The sequence below is a fragment of the Channa argus genome, chromosome 17, assembly GCF_033026475.1.
Source record: "Channa argus isolate prfri chromosome 17, Channa argus male v1.0, whole genome shotgun sequence".
NCBI classification, from domain to species: domain Eukaryota; kingdom Metazoa; phylum Chordata; class Actinopteri; order Anabantiformes; family Channidae; genus Channa; species Channa argus.
This window is the reverse complement of record NC_090213.1, coordinates 10,069,774-10,093,080: the sequence shown is the minus strand read 5'-3', so window position 1 is coordinate 10,093,080 and position 23,307 is coordinate 10,069,774. Positions and strand designations below refer to the sequence as shown.

General features: G+C 38.0%; 1 protein-coding gene across 2 annotated transcripts in view; it reads right to left on the bottom strand.

Annotated features, from left to right (window-relative positions):
- adgb (androglobin) overlaps positions 1–22,610 on the bottom strand; it is a 36,326-nt gene extending 13,716 nt beyond the window's left edge. Inside the window, exons 1-27 of one of the 2 annotated variants that reach the window (XM_067482770.1) lie at positions 22,463–22,610; positions 20,981–21,083; positions 20,755–20,847; positions 19,676–19,747; positions 19,260–19,436; positions 17,625–17,764; positions 16,171–16,257; positions 15,485–15,651; positions 14,604–14,680; positions 14,298–14,472; positions 13,796–13,889; positions 13,127–13,268; positions 10,987–11,032; positions 9,870–9,981; positions 9,627–9,690; positions 9,334–9,450; positions 8,824–8,932; positions 8,532–8,676; positions 7,020–7,134; positions 6,132–6,299; positions 5,665–5,803; positions 5,251–5,385; positions 4,023–4,116; positions 2,546–2,677; positions 2,100–2,253; positions 1,711–1,898; positions 1–167 (exon numbers count right to left, since the gene is read on the bottom strand). In XM_067482770.1, coding sequence (XP_067338871.1) covers positions 1–167; positions 1,711–1,898; positions 2,100–2,253; positions 2,546–2,677; positions 4,023–4,116; positions 5,251–5,385; positions 5,665–5,803; positions 6,132–6,299; positions 7,020–7,134; positions 8,532–8,676; positions 8,824–8,932; positions 9,334–9,450; positions 9,627–9,690; positions 9,870–9,981; positions 10,987–11,032; positions 13,127–13,268; positions 13,796–13,889; positions 14,298–14,472; positions 14,604–14,680; positions 15,485–15,651; positions 16,171–16,257; positions 17,625–17,764; positions 19,260–19,436; positions 19,676–19,747; positions 20,755–20,847; positions 20,981–21,083; positions 22,463–22,533 — 3,283 coding nt within the window. In that variant the 5' untranslated portion in view covers positions 22,534–22,610. Of the gene's footprint in view, positions 168–1,710; positions 1,899–2,099; positions 2,254–2,545; positions 2,678–4,022; positions 4,117–5,250; positions 5,386–5,664; positions 5,804–6,131; positions 6,300–7,019; positions 7,135–8,531; positions 8,677–8,823; positions 8,933–9,333; positions 9,451–9,626; positions 9,691–9,869; positions 9,982–10,986; positions 11,033–13,126; positions 13,269–13,795; positions 13,890–14,297; positions 14,473–14,603; positions 14,681–15,484; positions 15,652–16,170; positions 16,258–17,624; positions 17,765–19,259; positions 19,437–19,675; positions 19,748–20,754; positions 20,848–20,980; positions 21,084–22,462 lie in introns of those variants that run through there. The other variant, XM_067482771.1, reaches the window with a different exon arrangement.
- Positions 22,611–23,307: the final 697 nt, after the last annotated feature.

Below are 23,307 nucleotides of genomic sequence, written 5' to 3'. Positions count from 1 at the left end.
CCGTGTTGGCCAGGAAGCAGAACACAGGAATTATCACAAAGCCTTTCCCGGTTTCACCAGCCACTTTCTTCTCCTGATCCAGAATGGACAGATGTATAAATACATCTGGATGAGAAGTCTGAAAGTAAACTGTTCCAAGGACATCTGCTGTCACCTGAACAGAGTAACTGCAAAAAACAAAAAAATAGTCATTGTTGATTATCTTTAACAATGTCCTGATCATACAGTAAGTACTTAGTTATGAGGATTATTTTTAGGATACAAAAACAGTAACAAGTAATTCAAACTGAACAATTTAATTCTATGATGCCAATTCTACTAACATATTAATTAGTACAGTGCCTTGCAAAAGTATTCATACCCCTTGAAGTTTTCCACATTTAGTTGCGTTACATTCACAAATGTACACTATATGTATTTTATTGGGATTTTATGTGATAGATAAACACAAAGTGGTACATAATTGTGAAGTGAAAGGAAAATGATGAATGGTTTTTTAAAATTCTTTCCAAATAAATATCTGAAAAGTGTGGCGTGTATTCGTGTATTTGTATTGAGCCCCCTTTACCTTGATACTACTAACTAAAGTCCAGTGGAACCAATTGTCTTCAGAAGTCACCTAATTAGTAAACAGAGTCCAGCTGTGTGTGATTTAATCTCAGTATAAATACAGCTGTGCAGTGAAGCCCTCAGAGGTTTGTTAGAGAACATTAGTGACCAAACAGCATCATCAAGTCCAAGGAACACATCAGACAGGTCAGAGATAAAGTTGCTGGCTGCTGAAAGCAGCGTTAGGTTATAAAAATATCCCAAGCTTTGAGCGTCTAACAATCTATTATCGGAAACTGGAAAGAGTGTGGCACAGCTGCAAAACCTACCAATGCATGCTCATCTAAACTGACAGGCCGGACAAGGAGAGCATGAATCAAAGAAGCAGCCGAGTCGTGCCCTCCCCAAATCTGGCCTTTATGGAAGAGTGGCAAGAAGAAAGCCATTGTTGAACGAAAGCCATATGAAGACCTGTTTGCAGTTTGTGACAAACTATGTGGGGGACACAACAAACATGTGGAACAAGGTGCTCTGGTCAGATTAGACCAAAGTTGAACTTTATGGCCAAAATGCAAAAATGCTACATGTATGTTTGGCAGAAACCAAACCCTGCACATCCCCCTGAACACACCATCCCCACTGTGAAACATGGTGGTGGCAGCATCATGTTGTGAGGACGCTTTTCTTCAGCAGGGACAACTAAGAGGACAGGGGCGTAGGTTCACCTTCCAATAAATAACTACAATAAACATACAGCCAGAGCTACAATAGAATGATTTACAGAAAGCATATGTATGTGTTAAAAGTCCAGATCTAAATCCAATTGAGAATCTGTGGCAACACTTGAAAACTGCTGTTCATAGACGCTCTCCATCCAATCTGAGCTTAAGCGATTTTGCGATGTGCAAAAGTTTTGTTCTCTGCGCAAAGGTGTGCAAAGCTGGGAGAGACATACCCCAACAGACTTACACCTGTAATTGCAACAGAAGGTGGTTCTACAGAATACTGATTCAGGGGGTTGAATACAGATGCACGTCACATGTTTCAGATATTTATTTTCCACTTCACAATTGTGTACCACTTTGCCTTGGTCTACCACATAAACTTTCAATAAATTTTCAATACTTTTGCGAGGCACTGTACATCAAACGAGTGTCTTACCGACATATAAGGTGTTTGTTACTGGGAATGTAATAATCCCGAAATTCCTTCACTGTGAACACATTGGATGGCCTCTCATGAGAAGGTTGTGGAAGGGGTTCCCTAGAGCCAATCAAGCGCATTCTCCACTTAGCGCCAACAGGAAGTGATTCAGGTGTGATTGCCTCTGCTACAAAGGTATAACCAAGCTGAAGCCAGAGACAGAGACAATATAATTAAATCTTAATGTATTTTATCTTCAGAGAGTATGTGTCAGACAGGGACAAGCACAAAGGAGCAAGTTTCATTTTTCTTTCAAAAATTGTTTGGGAGCTATTGTACCATAATTACAGACAAATATGTCAAATACAGAAAAGTTTGAAGTGTTAGGGTTGATAGCCTTTACAGACCTTGTTGGGTTTATAGACATGGTCTGCTGGTTTGTTGGCAATCATTTCCAACTCCTCTCCTGTGTCGTTATTTATGATGTGCAGCAGATTATTGGGAATTGGGGAATAGACCTTTGGTAGCAACAGCATCTCCTTAGGAATGTGGAACACTTCCCTTTTTGCACATAATAAATAGAGTGAAATGCAAAAGTCACAAAAGTCTGAGTAGAATATCAAATATTTTTTTCAGTTTTTTGTTAAAATTTGGAAATGTAATATTAAGTAAACATATACTAACACAAAAGTTTCCAATAGTATGTGCAGAGCTGAGCGCACTGCTCAATGGCAATATTATGGTATTTGGCAAGGAGTGAGCATCAGTTCAGTCACACAAAATTTCCCAAGCCATCTAGACGGGGATCTCTTACAACCACAAAGCTAAACTTTAAATTACAATGTTCTCTAACCTAAAGACTAAGACCCAGGAGTTAGTTGTGTCTGGAAGAGGGACAGAGTAATCAGCAAAGGTAATTTTGGTCCATTCATCCTGCTGACAAGGGTAGAGCTCATCTTTCCTCTCAGAGTGTTCAATGATATAACTATGGAAAAAACACAAAAGCGAAAAAATTAAAGATTAAAAAATAATTTTCTCAAACTTCTTGGAGAGAACAACTGATAAACTACACTGAAGAAAAGTACATGTATTTACATCTCAGTAAGAACTTTGACTGAAATTAGATGTTTCTGTCACCTAAAAAAAGCATGTTCAGAAGCTCATAACACCCAACCAACCAACCAACCCCTATTCTAAACTCCATGCACATACTGACCAAGCTCTCAGTGCACATGCACACATATACTGTACTTCCTCAGGCAGCAGGTCATTCGGCAGACGCTGCTAGCCGATTGGAACAAGGAAAGGATAAACAGCAGATGGTACCACTGGGAAAAGATGGAACACAATGTGGAAAATGCTCCCCGCCTGGCCGCCACAGGCCGTCACAACCAGGAGAGGGAGCAGATTCTGGGCATGCGGTGCAACAGAGAGGCTAAACGCATGCCATACCATGAACACAGCATTGGCACTGGACTGTAGCTTTTATATTCACTCACATAATTACATTTGTGGAAATAAAGCATACAAAATTTTGTATATATATTTTTCACTTACAGGCACTGCAGTTATGTATTTTACAAAATGTATTGTGTGTTAGTTTACATTAAGGTTTATTTGATCAGGAAACCTAAAATTAAATCTAAAAGCTAAAATTCAAAACTAACTAATCCAACCAACTAGTGACAGTTATTATAAGAATTACAAGCTATTAAATTTTTAAATATCTCAGAGGGATAAGTATCTCACTTTTGGCTTTGTTGGTTATGCAAGTAGTAAGGTGCATAGTGCATAGGAAACCAGTATTCCACATTTCAGAAACAGTGCTAATCAGTCTTTGTGTTTATTTGTGGGTTTATTTTATTTAATTTTTTACATACATGATTCTAGAGCAATTTTAGGTGAAAACCATAGGATTATTGTCAAGGAGCTTGATTATTAGCAGTGTGGGTTCATACATCAAAATAACATACAGCTAAATCTTGAATACAATAATATTGTCTGTCTGGTGATCAATGATATCGATAAGGTAATTCTGAGCTTTGTGAGATTTTTTATTTTTACATGTGTGTCTGATTGATTTGGAGCTGGCATACTGTATCAATTTAATTCAAAGCAAATATCTCTTAGTTTGTCAACTTTGCTTGATAACCAGACAATATTAAGGTTGCCAGTGATCATTATTTTCTAGTTTCACTAGATGCAGACTAGGGAGTGGTGGCTGGATCACAACTCTCAACACAGAAAGACAAAGCATTTTAATGAAATATCTTGTGCATTAATGAGGCATTGCCTATGCTATAGATAAATAGTTCTTTAAATAGATTTACCAAAGCAAGAAGACAGCATGTTTGTCTGCATCTGATTTAACCTTCGGCCACATGTCTAAAAGGATCTTAGATGCACTGAGGTTGTCCTTTGTGCCTGGATGACAGAAAAACACACACACACACACAGAGAGACAGAGAAAAACATAACCAGCAAACATTAGAGATTAAACAACAATAATCCATGTTGCTCTCAAACACAAGAATACAAATTTAACTGAATGGTAGTGCATATATTAATTTAGCATCATTCATTGGGAAGGGAGGATTTGCATGCTGACAATAGCTCCCTTCATACATGAAACCACAGACTGATTTGAAGCTTTGATTTAAAAAAATGTATTAATTAATTAATGTATATAAGTAAGTGGACTGCATGTTCATGCACATGGGTAAGAGAAATGCTCTGCAGAGGCTCTAGAATGATATAGTATATGTTTTCACATCTCACACTCCATTAGTTCAACCAATATACAGTATGGGGCTAAGGCTGGCTAGTATAAGATGCAGACCTCCTATCAACTTTATATCCAAAAAAGAGGCAGACAGAAAAGGAGGGAAGACAAATACAAAGAGGAACAGAGTGAGGAAAGTGTTTTTATCATTATATATAGTATTATAAACAAATTTACTGTCAAATTTGGCAAAAATAAAAAACTACGATTTCTTCCTTTTCTTTAAATTATTGGCTTCTCAAAGTTTAGTTAGATGGGCAGCATTTTTCAAATTGACTGGTGTTTTGCCATTACTTTAAGTGCCACACTAAAAGCTTCACTTTATGCTTTGGTTTGTAAATAAATATAATTTTAAGTGAACATAATCATAGAGGCCTATCTCATAGAAATCAAGCTGTTAAGCTTGGTCACCATCAATATGTTCCATTGATGCTGGCAGATGGGTTATATTAATGTGGAGATTTTGGATGTTTATTATGCTCAAGTCAAATTTTCACAGCATACAAAAATCTAGCAAAATCCCATCAACAATATAGTACTTCATGTAGATGCTGCATTAAAAGAGCTCCACATAAATCCCTATATACACTCTGTACAAGTCTTTTATGTATATATATCTGGCCAGTTTGTCACCTCTAGTGTTTGCTCTGGAAACTACAAATACTGGTGCAATTAACAGTATAATTAAGGTTTAAAAGCTCTGAGCTTTTTAATTTAAACACAATCAAATCAAATGAAAAATGACACTTTATTTGATACATTTTCATTGTGTTTACCAGGTTTTGAGGCTTCAAGAATCTCTTGCACCAAGTGCCCTTTAATTCCGGCCTGAAGGATACTGACTGCCTCGACCTCATTGTCTGTCGGATGCCTGTCTCTCCAGTTCTCTGGAGGCTTTGACTCTGCATCGACTTAACAGCAAAGTAAAAGGAAAATATTTAAATTTATGGGCGAATAGCAAAATATAACTGTGAAACACCATACAATGCATGACAGGTTTTAAAAAAAGGAGAAAAGTATTTTCTTCTTAAATTAAGTTACTCTTGTGTCAATTTAAAAAAAGTGGTAAAACTGTGACAATCATTTTTACATATTTTTATGTACATTCACATTTGTTTTATGTATTGGTGCAAATGATCGTGCATGGACAAACATACAAAACTTTCAATCACACAATGGCAGCCACATACACGTAGTGGAGTGTTCTTCAGGATCTGTAGCCAAGAGTGTGGGATCAGCAGTGAGGGCCAGTACAGCAAACCGCTCCTGTGCTGTCAGCTCCCTGCCCAGTGCCTCACACAGCATGTGGTAAACTGCAGAGTTGAACACCTATACCCAAACAAACACACACATGCACACCATATACAGTGCTGTATACCATATCTGTGCCTGCATGTGAAACAGTTTTCAGATATATAGAATTTTAGGATTTAAATCAGTGTAACTGTGCATGAGAAGCTTTGTTTAGGTCTATGATGACCTTTAAAACTACAATATTGTCTAGCTAATGGGTGTTGTTAGACTCATATTAATCAAACTGTGTATATTTATTAGATTGGATGCATGGCTTAGGAAAAAAAAACAAGAATTATTAAAATATAAAGTAGGGTGAGTTATTCACTGTATCTATAAGTGTTTACTACAATATGCAAACTACCTTGTGGTGTTCCCATTTTTCCTCAGTGGTTTTAATACACTGGGGATAGTGAGTTTCTTCTAGGGTCCTTCTAGCGGCTAGCTGGTCCTGCTCATCACTAAAGGATGTCACCATCCTGTACAGGGCCCTCATCATGGACGAGGCTTGTGCAGTGAAACGAGCGCTTTCCTGTTAAAAGAGGGAAATTACAAGCAGAAATCTGAAATGTGTGTACTATTGCAATGTAAACTGAATGCAAGTTAAATAGATATGAACACCACCACATTTTGGTAAATTACATTAGGGCCAATACATATTGATTGTTTATATTACGATATATTGCTTCGAGTACACTGTATAAACTGTGTTGGACTGTGGTTGAAACAGTAGATAATAAACATGTTTTTGTCACATATGGACCCACCACAGCACCTAAACTTGGAGGAAAAAGTAAGCTTGGAAAAAAGTAAGAATGCAGAGGACTTGTTTTACTAATATGATTTGATTTTCAAAACAGAAGTTAGAACAAGCCTTATTTAAAAGTATAACGCAAGAACAAGAGCTCTCCTCTATACTTTTAATGTCATTATTTTTATGAATTATGTTGCAGATATTCTTATCTGTCCTTTTGATTCCGTATGTCCAAATTACAAATACAATGCTAACTTGATTTAATTTACCTTTAATGTGATTTCTTACCCGAAACATGTGCAGCCTTGGAAGAGCTTTTCATGTTTTGATTTCAAGTCACCTCAGTGGTGCTCTCAGAGCATTTTCATTTTTGTGTATTGTCACTAATAAATCAAAATGCATATCATCATTTATATTAACCTCTACCATTAAACATTAACCTTAACCTCACTCAAATTTACAAAGGCTTCACTGCCTAATATCACAGAGTTCAGTCACCTTGGTAAGTTGTGACATTATGGTGTCTTCATCCCCAAAGGTAAAAGGTGTCTTACTGAACAAGTGGATGTGGTAACCCAGGGGTGCCACTGTATCAAAGGAAAACACATGGCGCCTGGAGGAGAGAGAGAAAGCATTTTAACAACAGGTGCACATTATCCAGGTTTACTGCACACTTTTACTCTAAAAATAATGTTCCCAACCTTTTTGCCCTGTGACCTTTCAAAGAGATAGGAAGCCTATTCATTCACACGTTCACAAACTGCCCATAAATTGCTACTGCTGCAACACCCTTTAGATGCACAATATTGCAAATGGTAACCACATAGTCAGATAGAAAATGCCCAAAGCAAGAGTGCATTCTCCTACCCCAAATCCGATTCTAGTCTTAATAGTTGAACCATGTTTCTGTTAAGTAATGCTGAATGGGTTAAACAGTTAATATCTTAACGTCCTCTTTGCCAAGCACCAAGCTGAGTTCATCGGGCCTTGTTAAGCTTGAAAGAGTGAAAGCCTACTTCCTTGGAGCCATATTTACATAATTCAGCCATCACTGCCTAACTACAGTAGATGAATGTGCAGGGAGACAGAGGTGGGCTACAGCTCTAGAAGAAGAGAACAGCACACAAAAGGGGCTACGCATGGTAGAGAGAAAAGAAGGTGCCAAGAAAAATTTACATGGAGAAAAAAAGAACAAAATCACAAAGGGGGGAAGATAACAATCTCTTTAAAACTAATAATAAGAGTACAGTATGTTAGAGGATGGTTAAAAGCACACAGGGTCACACACAGGCTGAAAGTTGACAGGAATGTCGAAGCAGAAATAGTGAAAGTATTTTAAAAATGATGAACCATTGGCACAGACGTATCAGCTATCATCCCCTAGATAAAGTGCTAAGGGCATAATCTAATGTTACATATGCATGTTGAACGCTGCTTGTGACTGTGCCTCAGTGGTAATTGCACTGCTGCATACCTGCACCTGACCCCGGAAACTAGGCCCTCTGCTTCTAGGCCATGTAGCACCCATTAATAGACTGGTTAAGAGACTGGGACAGATGCTTTTTACTGCTTTCAGAGCATGTGACGTAGGCACATACCTTCTGCTCACTTGACAGCTTTAAGCAGATCTCTGCATGAATGTGAAATTCTCAACAGTGAAATGTTTATATCTTTCTTGCCTGTGAACGAAAGATCTCAAAGGTGCTGTGTGAAAAATTCATGGATTCTTAAGGCAGGCACAGTACTCATAATGGGAATTAAGCTCTAACCTTCGCAGAATTTGTGCAATGCTAATGAGTGCTTAAGGTAATGTGGGGTTGTGAGATGTAAATGTGACTATGGAAAAAATAAAATGTGAAGGAGGATATTATTTTAATTACATACATAACCTTCCTAACAGTGTACATTGATAAGCATTATAGAATATATAATAATGCAATGAGATAATATATTCTGTATTAAGTAGACATTAAGTTGGGACAGAAGAGTGAATAATTAATGGTGTCCTACCCTGGAGTTAAGCTAAGCATGGCCGCCTTGGATGAGGTTGTCTGAATGGTGACAACAGGCAGCTCACACCTCCGACGCTTAAAGTGGTACGGCTGGACCATGAGCACTGTGGACTTGACATCAGAAGCTGATGGCATTTTCATTTCTATTCAGTGTTATAGGGAAAGAAAAAGTGTATTAATCATACACCACACAGGTGAATATCACAATTAGGTATGTAACATTCATACTATTTTACACACAGCATTTATTAGGATTTGTGTGTGTCTATGTGCAAATAAATAATCCTTACGCTCCTTAGCTGCATCTCCCCAGAGAAGCAGAGGAGAGAAATTGATGAGGATCTGGGAAGGTTGCAGGCTGTCCACACACAAGTAGTAGGTGCCTCTCAACAATACACACTTAGGGGAGAAACACACATGCACACACAGAGATACACTGGCCTCAGTTATCAGTTCAAACACATACACAGAAAAACCAAGTAAGAATGAAAAAGCAAAACGTCATAGGGAGAGAAGATGGATACAGTAATAGAGGGTGGACTTATTATTATTTAAAAAAAAGACAAAGCATGACAGTGGGAGAAAACCTGCACAATCATGGGGAGAACATAAAAACGCCACAATAAATTCCAGCAGCAGCTGGTAGGTGGATTTGAACCTGGGACCTTATAGCTCTGAGCTGGCAGTACTAACCACTATACAACTGTGTTGTCCCAGTTCAACAATACATAGCAAATTTAGGGTTTGGTTGTAATTCTGTATCCATGTGTGTGTGTGTTTGTGTGTGTGTTTGTGCTTACTTCAGAATTATCAGGACTTGATACAGCCGATGTCACATGGAGGGATCCCATGGTACGAGAGTGTGAGGACAATCCAGTGTTATTGCTTCCTGTTGCAGGTTTGGACACAACTGTGCTCTGTCGGAAACAACAACAACAAAGTTAGTAAAACATATTTATCCCATGCAAATCCCTATATTTTTCAAGCCCAAAACACATTTATGGGAAAATAAATGCAAATGTTAAACAAAACCGAACCTGAGACTGATCATACAGAAATTAATCATTGGTTTATTGTTTGATACATGCTGTACCTCAAACTGTGATGTATGGCTATGATGTGGGTAGAGCTGTGGTTTATGGAACACAAAGACAGTCCTGGAAAAAAACACAAATAAATTCCAGTTGGTTTTGAGCTTAATTAATATAGGAAATTACAGTTGTGATCACATCCTTTTAAGGGCCTTAAAAACTGTTTATGCTCTATAGTTCTATTGGTACAGAAAAGTTTGTTTATACCGTACATATTTTTGAATGTGAGTGCATGTGTGTCTCACTGAAAGCATTTAGCAAAGTCAGCCAAGTCCACCCAGGTCTGCTGCAGGATGGTTTCAACAGGAACTGAGTGTTTCTCAGTTATAGACTCCTTTGGTAGAGTTTCTGCACAATCTGGATGGAAAATTCGCTCTTTAGGTGATAATGTCCTTGCTAATGATGCTATAAATATTGATAATATATTTATGAACATTTTTGTTGGGTTTAACAGTTGTTGCAATGTAACATGTTTCTATATACAGTTGCATAAGCTGAGAGATAATGTATTATTGCTAAAACAAATCTGCACATCTCAATAAAAGAAAAACGTGTCCATATCAAGCTGAGTAGCCTTCGAGTTGACTCATTCTTCTCATGCTATGCATAATAGCAAATGGATATAAAATTGACTGTAAAATCTCCCATTACAAAATGCTGTGAGTAACAAAATGCCTTTCCTCTTGTGAGTCATAGCAAGTTATCCTAGACTCAAATTATTATCTTAAACACATTGAGTTGAATTGGCCAAACTCCCACATAATGGCATAGTGTAAGCGCACATGCACATCCATACTCCCACTGCCTGACTCCCACTATCTAAATACATCCAGAGTAAAGTCATAGACATATGCACACATACACACTCTCTACCTAAAAAATATACACATGCACGCACGCACACACACAGACACACACACACAGAGTTGCTCTGCCGCCAAGCTCTACTCAAGGCAACAGTCTGATCAGAAAGCTGAGGCAGCAAGGGCCAGTGTCTCTGCTGCTGAGCAATGGTGGTCTGCACACTAGAGGTGTTACTAAGCAACTAAACGGGGGCTGAGAGAAGGCAGAGAATTGGCCGGTTGTCATAAAGAATAATATCAGTCCCATCTTCAGATTGTCTTGAGCAACTAATGTAGTCATGGAGGATAAGATGGAGTGGAGGGCAGAGATACAAATACTTGTAATCACATTAATTAAACGGTGATGCACAGATGAAGACCTTTACTACATTCATTATTTTCAATAACCCAGTTTCGATGAGGATAATTGACCTTGGGTAAAGCAACACTGTGTACGGATAAAATACAGGTTACATTTAGCGCTAGAGAACCACCATCATTGCAGAGGAATCGCGTTTACCATTGGGGGTGTAATCATCGTCCTTCTTTCTGTCCTCTGCAGTAACCTAGAGCGACATAAAAAGAGAGAGAGAGAGAGAGAGAGAGAGAGAGATAGATAAACAGAGCCTTGCTGATAGAGTAACACTGCCAGAGATATGTCTCCACCCTCTAGTGATTCCATGCCAGCTGTGGTGTTGCGCCATTCTTGTTCAACACCACAGGACATGAGACACAGTTAAAATGTGACAAGGGCTGTTCCTCCCCTGCTAAAAACACCGACAGGGAATACCAGCTCTAATTTACTTCAACATCAGTGACATCAGAGGAGTTATTATGTTGTTTAGCATGTTATTCCTCTTAGAGGGGAATTACTAAACAGCTCTAATTTCATAGTCGTCTACCCAGCACAAGAAAAATATTTAGCTAATAAGCCATTATCAAGTCCTTGTGATACTACATTCTTGTCTGAGCAAGGCAGGAAATGTCTGGAAAAGGGCAGTGCTGTTGCTTTGATAATAAAACTAGAATTAAGTGCAAGGTGCGGTACAGCACAAACATCTTCCATTTGAATTTTTTTAAACATTGCCCCCTTGAGGAAAGATCCTGGTGAATGTCCAACAGTTTACTCAGCTCTGAATAAGAATTATGGTTTTGTGTCATGTAACTTCAAAGCAACCCCAGCCAAGATGTTCTGATGAGTAAGAGTGAGTGTCTATGTGTGTGTGTGTTAGTCATCACTTATTTAAATAAGTACCCAAAGATCCAGACAGACAAAAAGAGGCTTTGTGATTTTGAGGCACAGTCTTCTCCACCTCTAAAAAAACTGAACAAAAATGTACTTAAAGTTTATGTATTTATAAAACTGCGTAAAACTTTGACTCAAGCTGGCACCACATGTCCTGTTTATCCACAGCATATCATTCTTTCAGATCCTTGTCTTACCTGCATAAAATAAGAGCACACAGAGCTTTATCAGTGGAAGAGGCCATATTTCTTCAATTCCACACTTTATTATTTTACACAGCCCGCTTTAAGTCTGTGTTTTCCCAGGGACTCTCTACATGTTCCCAATTTTACCCTGAAGTGTGCTCTAACTTATTTATGTAAAACATTTTACCAAGTCACGTTGAAAAATTTCTCTGTGGCTTCAGTTCACACCCACAATGAAATCCACTGATCTCAGAACCAAAAGTGGATATAAAGAAGTGTAGTTTTCCACAACTGGAAGGCTAGAGGGGATAGAGGATCTAGGATCTAGATTTGGATTCTGTTGGCCATATTGGCCAAGGAAGGGTTAAAACAGCAAACCCTTTCACACTGGATGCAGAGGTCCCTCACATGATCTATCACATGGAAACACATTCCCAGTATAAATGTGGCACACACAAACTAATCTACACGAGAGCATGTGCACACATCAAACGACACATCAAATTAGTGTGTCCATACTGCTCTAGCCCAGCCACTCTAAAACTGGTCACAGTTACACAAGAGGGCGATTAATATGAACTCTATTTTTTCTCTGTACGCTAGGAGTGAAGTGTAATAATGAACCCCCCAGGAGACACAGACACTGATGGCTCACCATCTAATTGCACTGCTTTTTTCATCAGCACAGAACACGACCTCTTCCTCTGTGAAACCCACGCACCCTGTTCACCAACACACAACAGAGATTCATTTTTTCCATCTCTTCCCATTTCTTGCTTTGCTTTTATCTCTCCCTGTCCAACTGTCACTTTCTTTCCATTTTTTATTTCCTCTTCTTTCTTACTTGATGCAGTTGCCCGCATCTTTATTCCTCTCTCTTTGTTTCTATCCTTGTCTGTGTCTGTCTGTGTGATTCCACAGCTCTAAAGCTGCCCCCTAACCCCTCCTTTGCTGGTTCTCTCTTTAGAGCAGATGTGCCCCTGGTCAGTAGTGGCCTGGCTGGTAGACAACAGAAGTGACTTTCAGACTGGGGGATGGCAGCCTTGTTGTCACTGACACACAGAGCCCTCTGACGAGCCTTCAACCGCATACTTACACAGCAGAGAGAGGGCAAAAAGAAAAGGAATGAACAAATTAAACAAGAAAATAACAAAAAGAGGAGAGGTGTTAATTTTTGGAGAAACAGAGTGATCCTGGGCCATGTGTGATCCATAGTGTGATCCTTGTACCTCAATTTGGTCATTGCCTTTTTGAGAGTTAGTGGTGGATTCAGGCTCAACGCCTTCTTGGCATTTAGTCCCCATGCTCTCAGCAATGGACAACAGAGGGGATCCATCGGTACACTTTCTCTGAGCCTCCTGGTTGGTCTCTCTGACACAAAAGGCAAACAGTATAGTCACGTTATGTACACACAGTATACAGTGTGCATCATAACATCATGAAATACACACATTATTAAGCTTCACATTTGTTATTCTCCCCTCCATGCCATGTCTGTTTCTCCTTCATACTTATCTGATAGTGGCATATTTAGAATCATTACATAAAAGGATGATGGAAGTCACCACAGCAACATTTCTACTATAATACTAATAATACTTACATTTTTTAAGCTTAACAATAATAATAATAATAAGTATTGTTTAATAATAATAATTATTATTAGGCATTATTTTCAAATTTCACCACTATGTCTATTGCATGTCTGTTATAGCCCTTTTGCAGGGAAAAATGGCTTTGGAGAAGGAGGTACAGTAAGAAGATGTGTTTTCTTACATAGCAAAGTAAGAGCACAAGTTACCTATATTAAAGTAAAAGACCTATGAGGCTACACAACCAGATGACCAGAAATGAATCACATTTAAATTCTTAGTATTAGATCATAGCGGTGTACACACTGTTCTGGGATGGCGCCAGCACCGCTCTTGACATGGTAAGAGAGAAAAGGGCTGGCAACCTCAATGAACTGCTCTGGTTTTGACAAAGAGAGCTCTGTGAAAAAAAAGAAAAAAAGAAAAAAATCTCACATCATGCCAGGAATGCTTTTTCATGTTCTCACTCTTTTTACTGCATTTTCTGTTTTTCACTCAAGGATCACCTGATGTCAGATATGGCCAAGCCAGCAGCTATTCAACAGAGAAATATTGTACTTATCCTCCTATTTTCATTTTTATTTTCAGTACTGTATGTCCTCTGCTGTAGGTTCTAAATCTGCATTAACATACACTTTTTCTTTCTACTCATGTTAAATGTATTTATAACATTCACCTCAAGTCACAATTTGTTTTCTGTTTGCTTGATATCCTCCCCTGCATACCTCACCCTGGTTTCCCCTTTAACACCTTTTTTCCAAATATAATTGTAACTTTTTTATTTTCTGCTTCCTTGTCTCTAACTCACTCTTTGGCTCGTCAGTGACTACAATCTTCTTGGGCTGGCGGATAAGTTTCCATCGGGGCACAGGTGGTGGTTTGGGTGGCGGCTCTAGCTGGCATGCCCGTGTTCTGGTCAACAAAACCACATGGCTGTGCATCAAGGTGAGACCATATTGACGAAGCGACTCTGGGGAACTAGGCTGCACCCCCACACAAACACAAAGAAGCAAAGACACATCTCACAGCTGTGTGGGTTAAATACAAAACTTGTATGGAATGACCATAAATATATGTATAAGTACCAATCAAATTGTAAGAACACATACAGTACCATTTGGTCAAACACAAGTGGACTGTATTGTGGATTTGAACTGTAGTAGCTGGCACACACCACTACATTTGGGATACCTGAGAAACACAAATAGACTACTGTAGGTATTATTTCAAATTATTATGGAAGTAACGGTAAAGCCAATAGACATGATGCAGGTTTTATTTAGAGGTTGACAATAATAATTCAGATTAAAGATATAAAGGTTGGCATGTTATAATTACTAGTACATAGCAATAGCACCTTAATAAAGCCTTTATTTCTCCATGTCAATGACTTGAAACTAGTCTGAGCTGCAAAACCTTCAAGAACATGTTTCAATTCTGCTTTCATCAGATAACCACACTTGAAATGGGAGGCTCCTCTGGCTTGAGGGAACAAAAATTATTTCACCCTGCCACACCGCCCTCTGTAAATCCATTATACATATATTAACACTCCCTACATTTCATAATACATAGGCCTGTGAAAACAGGAACTGATGCTTAAATGAAAGGAAATAAGAGCACTGACTAAAAAGGGATTAGAAAGGGAGGTCTTTAACTGTGTGGCATAATAGTGCGCTAAGACCGGGATTCTTTACTGTCCTAAAGTAAATCACCAGAGCAATACTATAAATGTTGCAAATGTTTCAGTGTTACTACTGCTATAAAAGAACAGAATCATTGATGAGCACAAGTTTCTGTAGGACAATAAAATATTCAGTCTTGCTCTATTCTAGTTGAATTATAGATGGAGAAGAAAAGGGGGAGATTTACACATACATTGCATTCACATACAAATATATATATAATACTTATAATACTTATATATAATACTTACATAGTACAAGACATATATAAAATATGTGTGTGTGAGTGTAAAACATTTGAGATCCTTACATTTCTCTGACCCTGGCAGCTGACTTTTTCCATCATGTATGGGGGACTCTCTTTCTACAGCCGGATCTACAGTCTGAGGCTTTGATTCCAGCAAACTGTCATCCGAGTGTGTAAAAATGGGAATGGTGTCTTGTAAGAAATCCCACATGTTTCCCAAGTAGAAGGATCTAAGCAGAGGTTAAAGAAAATATGACTGTTACAGGCATTAACCAATTAATAATTATTATTATTTTCAAAATATTATTAAGCTTCACAATTGTTATTCTCCACTCCATCCCATGTGTCGTTCTCCTTCATACTATATCCCCTATATACTTTATAACTCCTTGTTTCCTTTGTAGACCTCAGTCATTCCCCCAAATTATAAGTTTTGGTACAGATACACTTCTCAGCATGATGCTAGCAAGTGTACCTGAAACGAAAAGTGCCCCGTTTGTCAGTTGTTAGTGCCATTTAATGCCACATCCTTTATTGTGATAAACAACTATTAGCTATTAGATATCAGAATATATAATTGGTTTCTTTGATGTTTCAACTGAATAAATGTAAACCAAAAGAAGGAATGTCAAAAACCACTGGTCAAAGACAGTAAATAAATAAATTCAATATCTGGTATTAGGACATATAATTAAAGACAATAAAGATGTGTAAGACAGAGGACTGCAGTGGTCAAGTGAAAATCTTACGTTACAGGTCTCGTTTCTGGGATCCAGCCAGTTAGGATGTGGATAAAAGTAAAGTCTCCAATCTCCCCATTGGCCTCTGGCACTATACTAAAAAAAAAGAAAAAAAAAAAGGAAAAAAATAAAGGAACCGCAATAGGAAATAAAATAAAAAATACAAATACAATAAAAAATACAAATGCAACAATATAGAAAATCTATTCCAACATAGTTGTCCAGTGCTGCTCTCAAATGGAATTTGATGACATAGTCTTAATATGGGAAATTGAATCCAAAATACATGTGGTGTTTGAGTGGTTTAATTCTTCAAAATGTTTGGATATATGTCACTTTTCATTTTAACTCCACAGGAAAAAAATACTTGTTTCACAGAAGAGTCATTAATATTAGTGTCATTAAATTGGGTAACAATCACGGAAAGATTATGTTCTACATGTTCAAATTTGTATGGGTAAAGATATTTACATATTACTAATGTTGAAAACTGTGTGTGAAATACACTGTACATCATTCACCCACAAATTTCAGTTGAAACAGATGGCTTTAATTGGTCCTCTTGGGATATTGTGGCCAACCTGTCTAGTCAGTCAACAGTTGTACAACGTGAAAGGGAAATCAATTTAACTTGATCAGTAATGCCACAATACAAACTCACTATAAAATCGACTTACACCAAAGCAGAGGAGCTTTCAAATTCAGCATTTTTATTAAAAGAGACTAAAACATGTTCTGCCCAAGCAGGTACATGGGAAAGGTTAGCCCTAGTTCAGTACAACTACCTTTTCTGTACTGTACATGTATAAATCATTGATCAGCAAAGGGGCGGCTTTGTTTCCTGCCATAAGTGAAACACTTAGGTCTCAAACTTCTGTGGACACTCAAACAGCCACCTTTACACATGCCACATTGCTCCATCATAGACACACACACTTCATGTCTATCACCATGTTGAACGCAGCCAACATTTGCAACTAACCATTTCCATTAAATGACAGCATTACCCTTATTATGTTCCTAGAACACCGAAACATCTGGTCAAAATTATGTTCCTAGGAAAGACGTATTATATTTGCGGTTTAGTCATGTAGAAACTAGTGGGGGCTCTTGTGCATAAGTAAGCTTGAAAGTGTTTAGTTCATTCGGTTTAAAACTCGCACAAGCCAGGAAATTAACTCTAATTTTCCCTTAAAAACACTTTTATGGATATGAAATGGAAAAGTTCCAGATGCATACTTTTTCGAGCATTTCCTCTTACATCAGCATGAATAATTTGTCATCTTTGGAAAACTTTGGGATTTGGACTGGACTTGGAAGATGATGTAATGGGGGGGGGGGGGGGTCAAAACCATAACCCTATCAAGTCTAGGAAATGCACCTCCTTACCTCCTACTATAGCAGCAGTTTCTTAACTCCTACTAAGATGCTAATAAAATGTTGAAGAATGGACAGTAACTCACTTTGTGTTGGCCACTTTAATAAGAGCCTTAGCCAACAACATTGGCCACAGTTCTGACTGACAGGTGGAGGCAGGAAGAAGAAGGTTATTATCTTCATCAAATGGCATTAAATCATCAACTGTTATCTTCCTCCAACAACCCTGAAAGCAACAGGGGAAGACACATTGAGTAAAGAAATACTACAACACTATATCTTATCATAACTATAGCATTGCAAACCTTAAAGATAAAGTTCAACAGTACATACAGAAAAGCTACAGATCAACCAGCAGCTGGCAAATGCGAATTAGCATATAATTACTTCAAACAGAGTGGGTCCATGTGGGTGTCAGAGTCCATAGACAACATAAGCACCATTGATGCATCGTCTGGATGACCACCAGCTGACTGGTGACATCCAGTCACATTCACAAAAGTGTACCAAGTGGCATAGATTTCCACAGGTTTCACTCAGATCATCACAATAAGCATAATTAGTTGATTTTCTATTAAAAACCCAAAGTGTAACTCATTACCACCTCTGACAGCTCTGACATCACCATCCTGTGTGATGTCAGAGCTTGTTACATGTTTGCCGTATCTGTGGTCTATCTACTGTCCGTCTGGGGGAGTTTCACACTGTTTGTAAAGAAAAGCAGTGAAAGCAGGCACTCGATTGCATATGACTACTGCGGCTGTATGGCCATACTATCAGAACAGTGTACCAATGCATTGGAAACCTATATAAAGTGTGTACAGGCACAATCCCTTTCTTGCTTCTCCTTCCACTTTGTCATCATCTAAAGAAAGAGCTTGATGTGTTTGCAGATGTTATAAAACGAGGTTTGAATGTTAGAGGGGAGAAAGAGATTTATGAGTTTTAGGACAGGAAATAAGAAAAAGAGAGAAATAAGCGAGGAAGGAAAGTAGAATTGATATGCACAGAGGAATCAAAGAGAAATTGGTAAAAACAATGAAGAATCGGATGGGGGGGATGGGGGGGATGGGTGGGGGGGTGGGGGGGCAGCTTATGAGAACCAGGTGAGGAAATGCTTAATTCCATTTGAACAATCATCTATTAGCATGCTATGTCTTTCACACAAGGACTGCTGCCTACAATTGTGTCATGCTTGTTTGTCAAGGCAAGAGTCAAGAGACCATCATTTTTATATCAGTCTTTTAAATTCTCTGCGCCTCTCTAGATGTACACTAGATATCTAACTTGAGTCTTGTTCTCTGGAAAGAAGCTGACCCCTGTTAAGCCTATTCATGAGGCAATGTATAAAGAGCCCACACATTTGGCAGATCAGTGAGACTGATTGATATGAACTCTGGGTGAAAGTGGCTTTCTCATCCCTTCCCCATCCAACCCTCAGTACATGTGCATTACAATCCTATCTTGTGCAACCCATGGTTTGTTGAATAATACAATGCAATCTTATGTCATCCACTGCCGCAAAAAAGTTTGCCAAATGGATATTGTGACATAGTCATCTGCAGATATTTCTAAAGCTGAGTTTTTAACTATGTTTTGTATAAAGTATAAAGATCAGACCAAAAAGTAATTTTGTCATAAAAAGGATAAGTCTACAAAATGCACAGACTACAGTATATGTAAATATGTGTTTGCATGTACTATGTGCATGTGTGACTTACCATCCAATAAAGCTTGACCACATATTTCCCATAGTTATTGTACAGTGGCAAATGACCCTTCACGACCTTACACATTGAGTAGATGTGCTCCCATGGTTTCCAACCATTTTCTTCTGTAGATGTACTGTTATGCAGTGACCAAACAATATAGATCTCACTGATGATCCACCTCATCAGCTTAATCGAAGATAGATGAGAGAAGGGAGAAAAAATAATCAAAAGTAAAAGAACTACCAACAAATCTTTAAATACACAGTATGCCTTTCACTTTAGCAGTCTACTACCTTTCTGTCAGTTAATTATCACACCGTTAGACATGTGAATTAATCTATCCAAGTCCCCTTCAAACAAAAGAAAATCTGTAATAATAAAATAATAAAAGAATCATAAAGAGTCGAAAACAGTTGGCAACTGACCTCGCTGCAAAGCAGATGATCGTTGGGGGAGATCAGGTCGAAGGCCTTCTGATTTTGGACAACAACAAGACCCTAAAATAAAGCACATCTTTGTATTTTTATTGTACCCAACTTTTACAGACAAACTATATGCAGATTCAATTCAGAACCAGCTTTCGAAAATTGCTGTCATAAATTCCCTGTTTAAAATGCACGTGAATTGTGACCTGCTTATATCTTTTCTACTCATACTAAGACCTACACCAGTCTGACCTGACCATGATACTCCCAAGCTGTGTCTGTGAACATGAATATCTGACTACCAAGTTAATTGACTCTACCATGTTACTAATTAAATATAAATTAATGGGTCAGAGAAAATCAGCTGTGTGTCGAAATCCCTAGTTTTTTCCCCCATTGTTGCAGCACTTCAAGTGAAACCAACCTTAAAAGATTTTTCCTTAAATAACCTCTTTGGAAACACAAACTGGTATTGAATGATTTAGAGAGAATGCCACAGAAGAAATGTTGACTGCATCTGCGATCGCTTTTGTGCTTAGTCTGTGTTGCTCTTTATGAAATTAACGCGATGGTAAAAGAGAGAGGTAAAAGAAAAGTGCAGTGGTGCAATTACAATTGGAGGAGACTAAAAAGCAAATTTCTTTAAATATATTTCACAATGTGTGAAAAAGAAATACACTGTTCTCTATATGTCAATAGCAATAGCAACCAACAGTTGTTTAACCTGTCAATACAGGACTATGTCATTTATTAATCATTCAGTCTATTGCAAGTTAAGGGAAATGAGTGTAAAAGGTTCAATTTGTGTTTAATTTACATGGATGACAGCGAAAATAGGGAGACCCTGAGATACTAAAAGCAGCAAAGGTGTATATTTACATGATAATTTACTTGAAGAAATAATTAAAAGAATATTAAAATACAATAAAATCAGTTTGTTTTTACATTATATTTGTTGGTTTACCACAAAACACAAAAAATAAACAATTCATTTTAAGCACAGAATATCGGATTAGCACAAGTAGAAATTTACTCTTTAGAAATCAGATTATTTTATAGAAGCGTGAAGGTTACAGTACCTCACTGACAATAAACTCTATTGGACGTTTCCAGGAGTGAACTTTCAAAGATGCAGGCAGACAAATTTGTCCCCCAGGAGCTTCAAAAGATGGCTATAGACAAAATTTTAAAAAGTGAAAGGTTAAAATTAAAAAAATTTTCAATATATTGCAGAGGATATGTTGCTGTTGGCAACTTAAATAAATGATCTCATCAAATATTAAATATTTTCAGCTCAGGATTTACAGCACTGGGGCTCTTGCTTGTCTTTCCATCGTCCACCACATTACTTATGTCCCATTTCTCCTTGTTGACTTCTAGATCATTCCACTCAGGCCAAATGGAAAATCTGCATGTCCATACAAAAGATAAAAACATTAGAGAGAGTTTGGGTATATCCATAACATAAGATACAAGACACAAGTAACATAAAAACTAACAATATCTCATGTTTGGACTATGATATGCATCTTTTTCATATGAGGTTATACAAAACTTTCAGTGGATTCTGTTCAGAGGCATGCTTAATGTTGTCCTTCCAAATGAAGTTAAAAACTATACAATTCATTTGCAAGAAAAATCAAGGTAAAGTCACCAAAAATGTACATAGTTAATAACAAATTTCTGACTGCCATTAAACAGGTCAGAAGGAACACCAATCTTGTGATTACATAATTTTGTCATAAGTTAAATTGAAAATATTTTTAGTAGTGGCAACTGTAACATCACCTTTCTGTCTTCTGTCTAATTCCAGATTTCATTGCATCATTTCTTTTAACGCTACTAAAACTACATATTTCTGTGACATGTATTCCAACTATATCTATGACCTGAGCCTAAGACTTTGGAAATTTACTGAATTTTTGGTTTGTCCAAGTTTGTCCCACAAAACCTTTCCTCAGTGATCTCAAGGACTTGAGGCCAGTTGCACTGAAATCACATACATCTAAGATTGTGGAAGGACTGATGCTTCAGACCTCAGGATAGCCATGATCTGGGCTCCCTGCAGTTTGCCCAGCGAGAAACCTTTAGAGAAGATGCTGTCATCCTCTGCCTACTTCCCTACATCTACATGTACCTATTCTCATTGGGTGGGCATTCAAACCATCCCACCTTTCAGGCACGTTCATTGATTGTTGACCTCTGGAGGCACAGAACCCCCCACCCCCCTCATCAAATAGTACCCACTGAAGGTCTCAAATGGAAATTGGCTTAAAATATACACTGTGAACAGGAATCCATTTGAGGTTTGAGGTACCCTCTAAGGAAAATAATTTTATTAGATTCTCAACATGAAGCCATTTGTTAGGTACTGGAGGATGAATTTCCCTTTAAACTGTATATTTGAGTTTGAATCCATTTAATGTTTCAGGCTACCACTAAAGAAAATGTTTTTACCAGAATCCAAACAAAGGGGATGTAGTGTTAGTTTGCAGCCTATCTTACAATATAGTTAACTTTTTTTTAGAAAATGTGTTCAGTTTGAATAACTTTCAGCCGTGTTTTTACTACAATGTCTGTCTGCCTTTCACACTGTCGCTCTCTCTCTCTCTCTCTATCTCTCTCTCTCTCTCTCTCATACACACACACACACACGCTCTCTCTCTCTTTTTCACACACACACACGATGCCCAGCCTAGGTAGAAAACTAGCTAACACTAGCAGAGTGTGTAGCTAGTGTCATTTATTCAGCCTTAAAGTGAACTGCTAACGTTAACCTGAACTCACCCCGTCTGTCGGTCACTTATAGATTCTTTACTGGACGTAGCTTCCTTTTTCTTTGACTGATCCTTGGACATTGTGCAACTGCTTCTTGAGATACACCAGTAAACAAACTAGTACCGCAGCATCTCAGTCCAAAGCTCTTGAAAGTTTACGCGTGGCTAGGCAACGGAGCTTTGTCGTGGGCGGAGCCCGGGGCTGTTACGTCACTTGTTGGGGATTATTTTCCTTTACAGGTTATAAAAAGATACTTTAGATGGAGACGATGTTAATGCCATAAATTAACCATTACACTGTGTTTAAATTGGCAGATGATGGAAAAAATATTAGCTACACCTTTCAATAACACAATAGAGCTTAAAGGTCATAAATATGCTGCAGAGTTTAATACCTGGAAATATAGTTTTTAAAACTATGACCAATATTGCCAGTCCTGAAGGGCATACCGCTGTAAAATGTCACCATGTTATGTACATTTTTCTTCCACTTGCTTAAAGATAAAGTCAAAGTACATTACAATCCTGTCAGGTTGTAAACATCCTGTTAAATGCATGGTAAACCACTTTATGACGTGATGTGAATTGCAGTGTTGGCATTGACTCAGTGTTTCTGCTTTCTGGCATGGCTCCACTGCATTCCTGCTCAGGAAACAATGTGGTGTGTGGAAGAGCACAAGCTGTAGTGTTGAGAGCATAATGTCTGGTGACTATCACACACTCTTTCTTGAGTGGAGTCACATGATGCCCTCTCTCTCTCACGCACACACAGTATGAATCATACATTTTAAACAGTTTTATCCATACTCCTGTGTGCTGCAAGTTTCGCTATTGGTAAATGTGATGCTATAGATA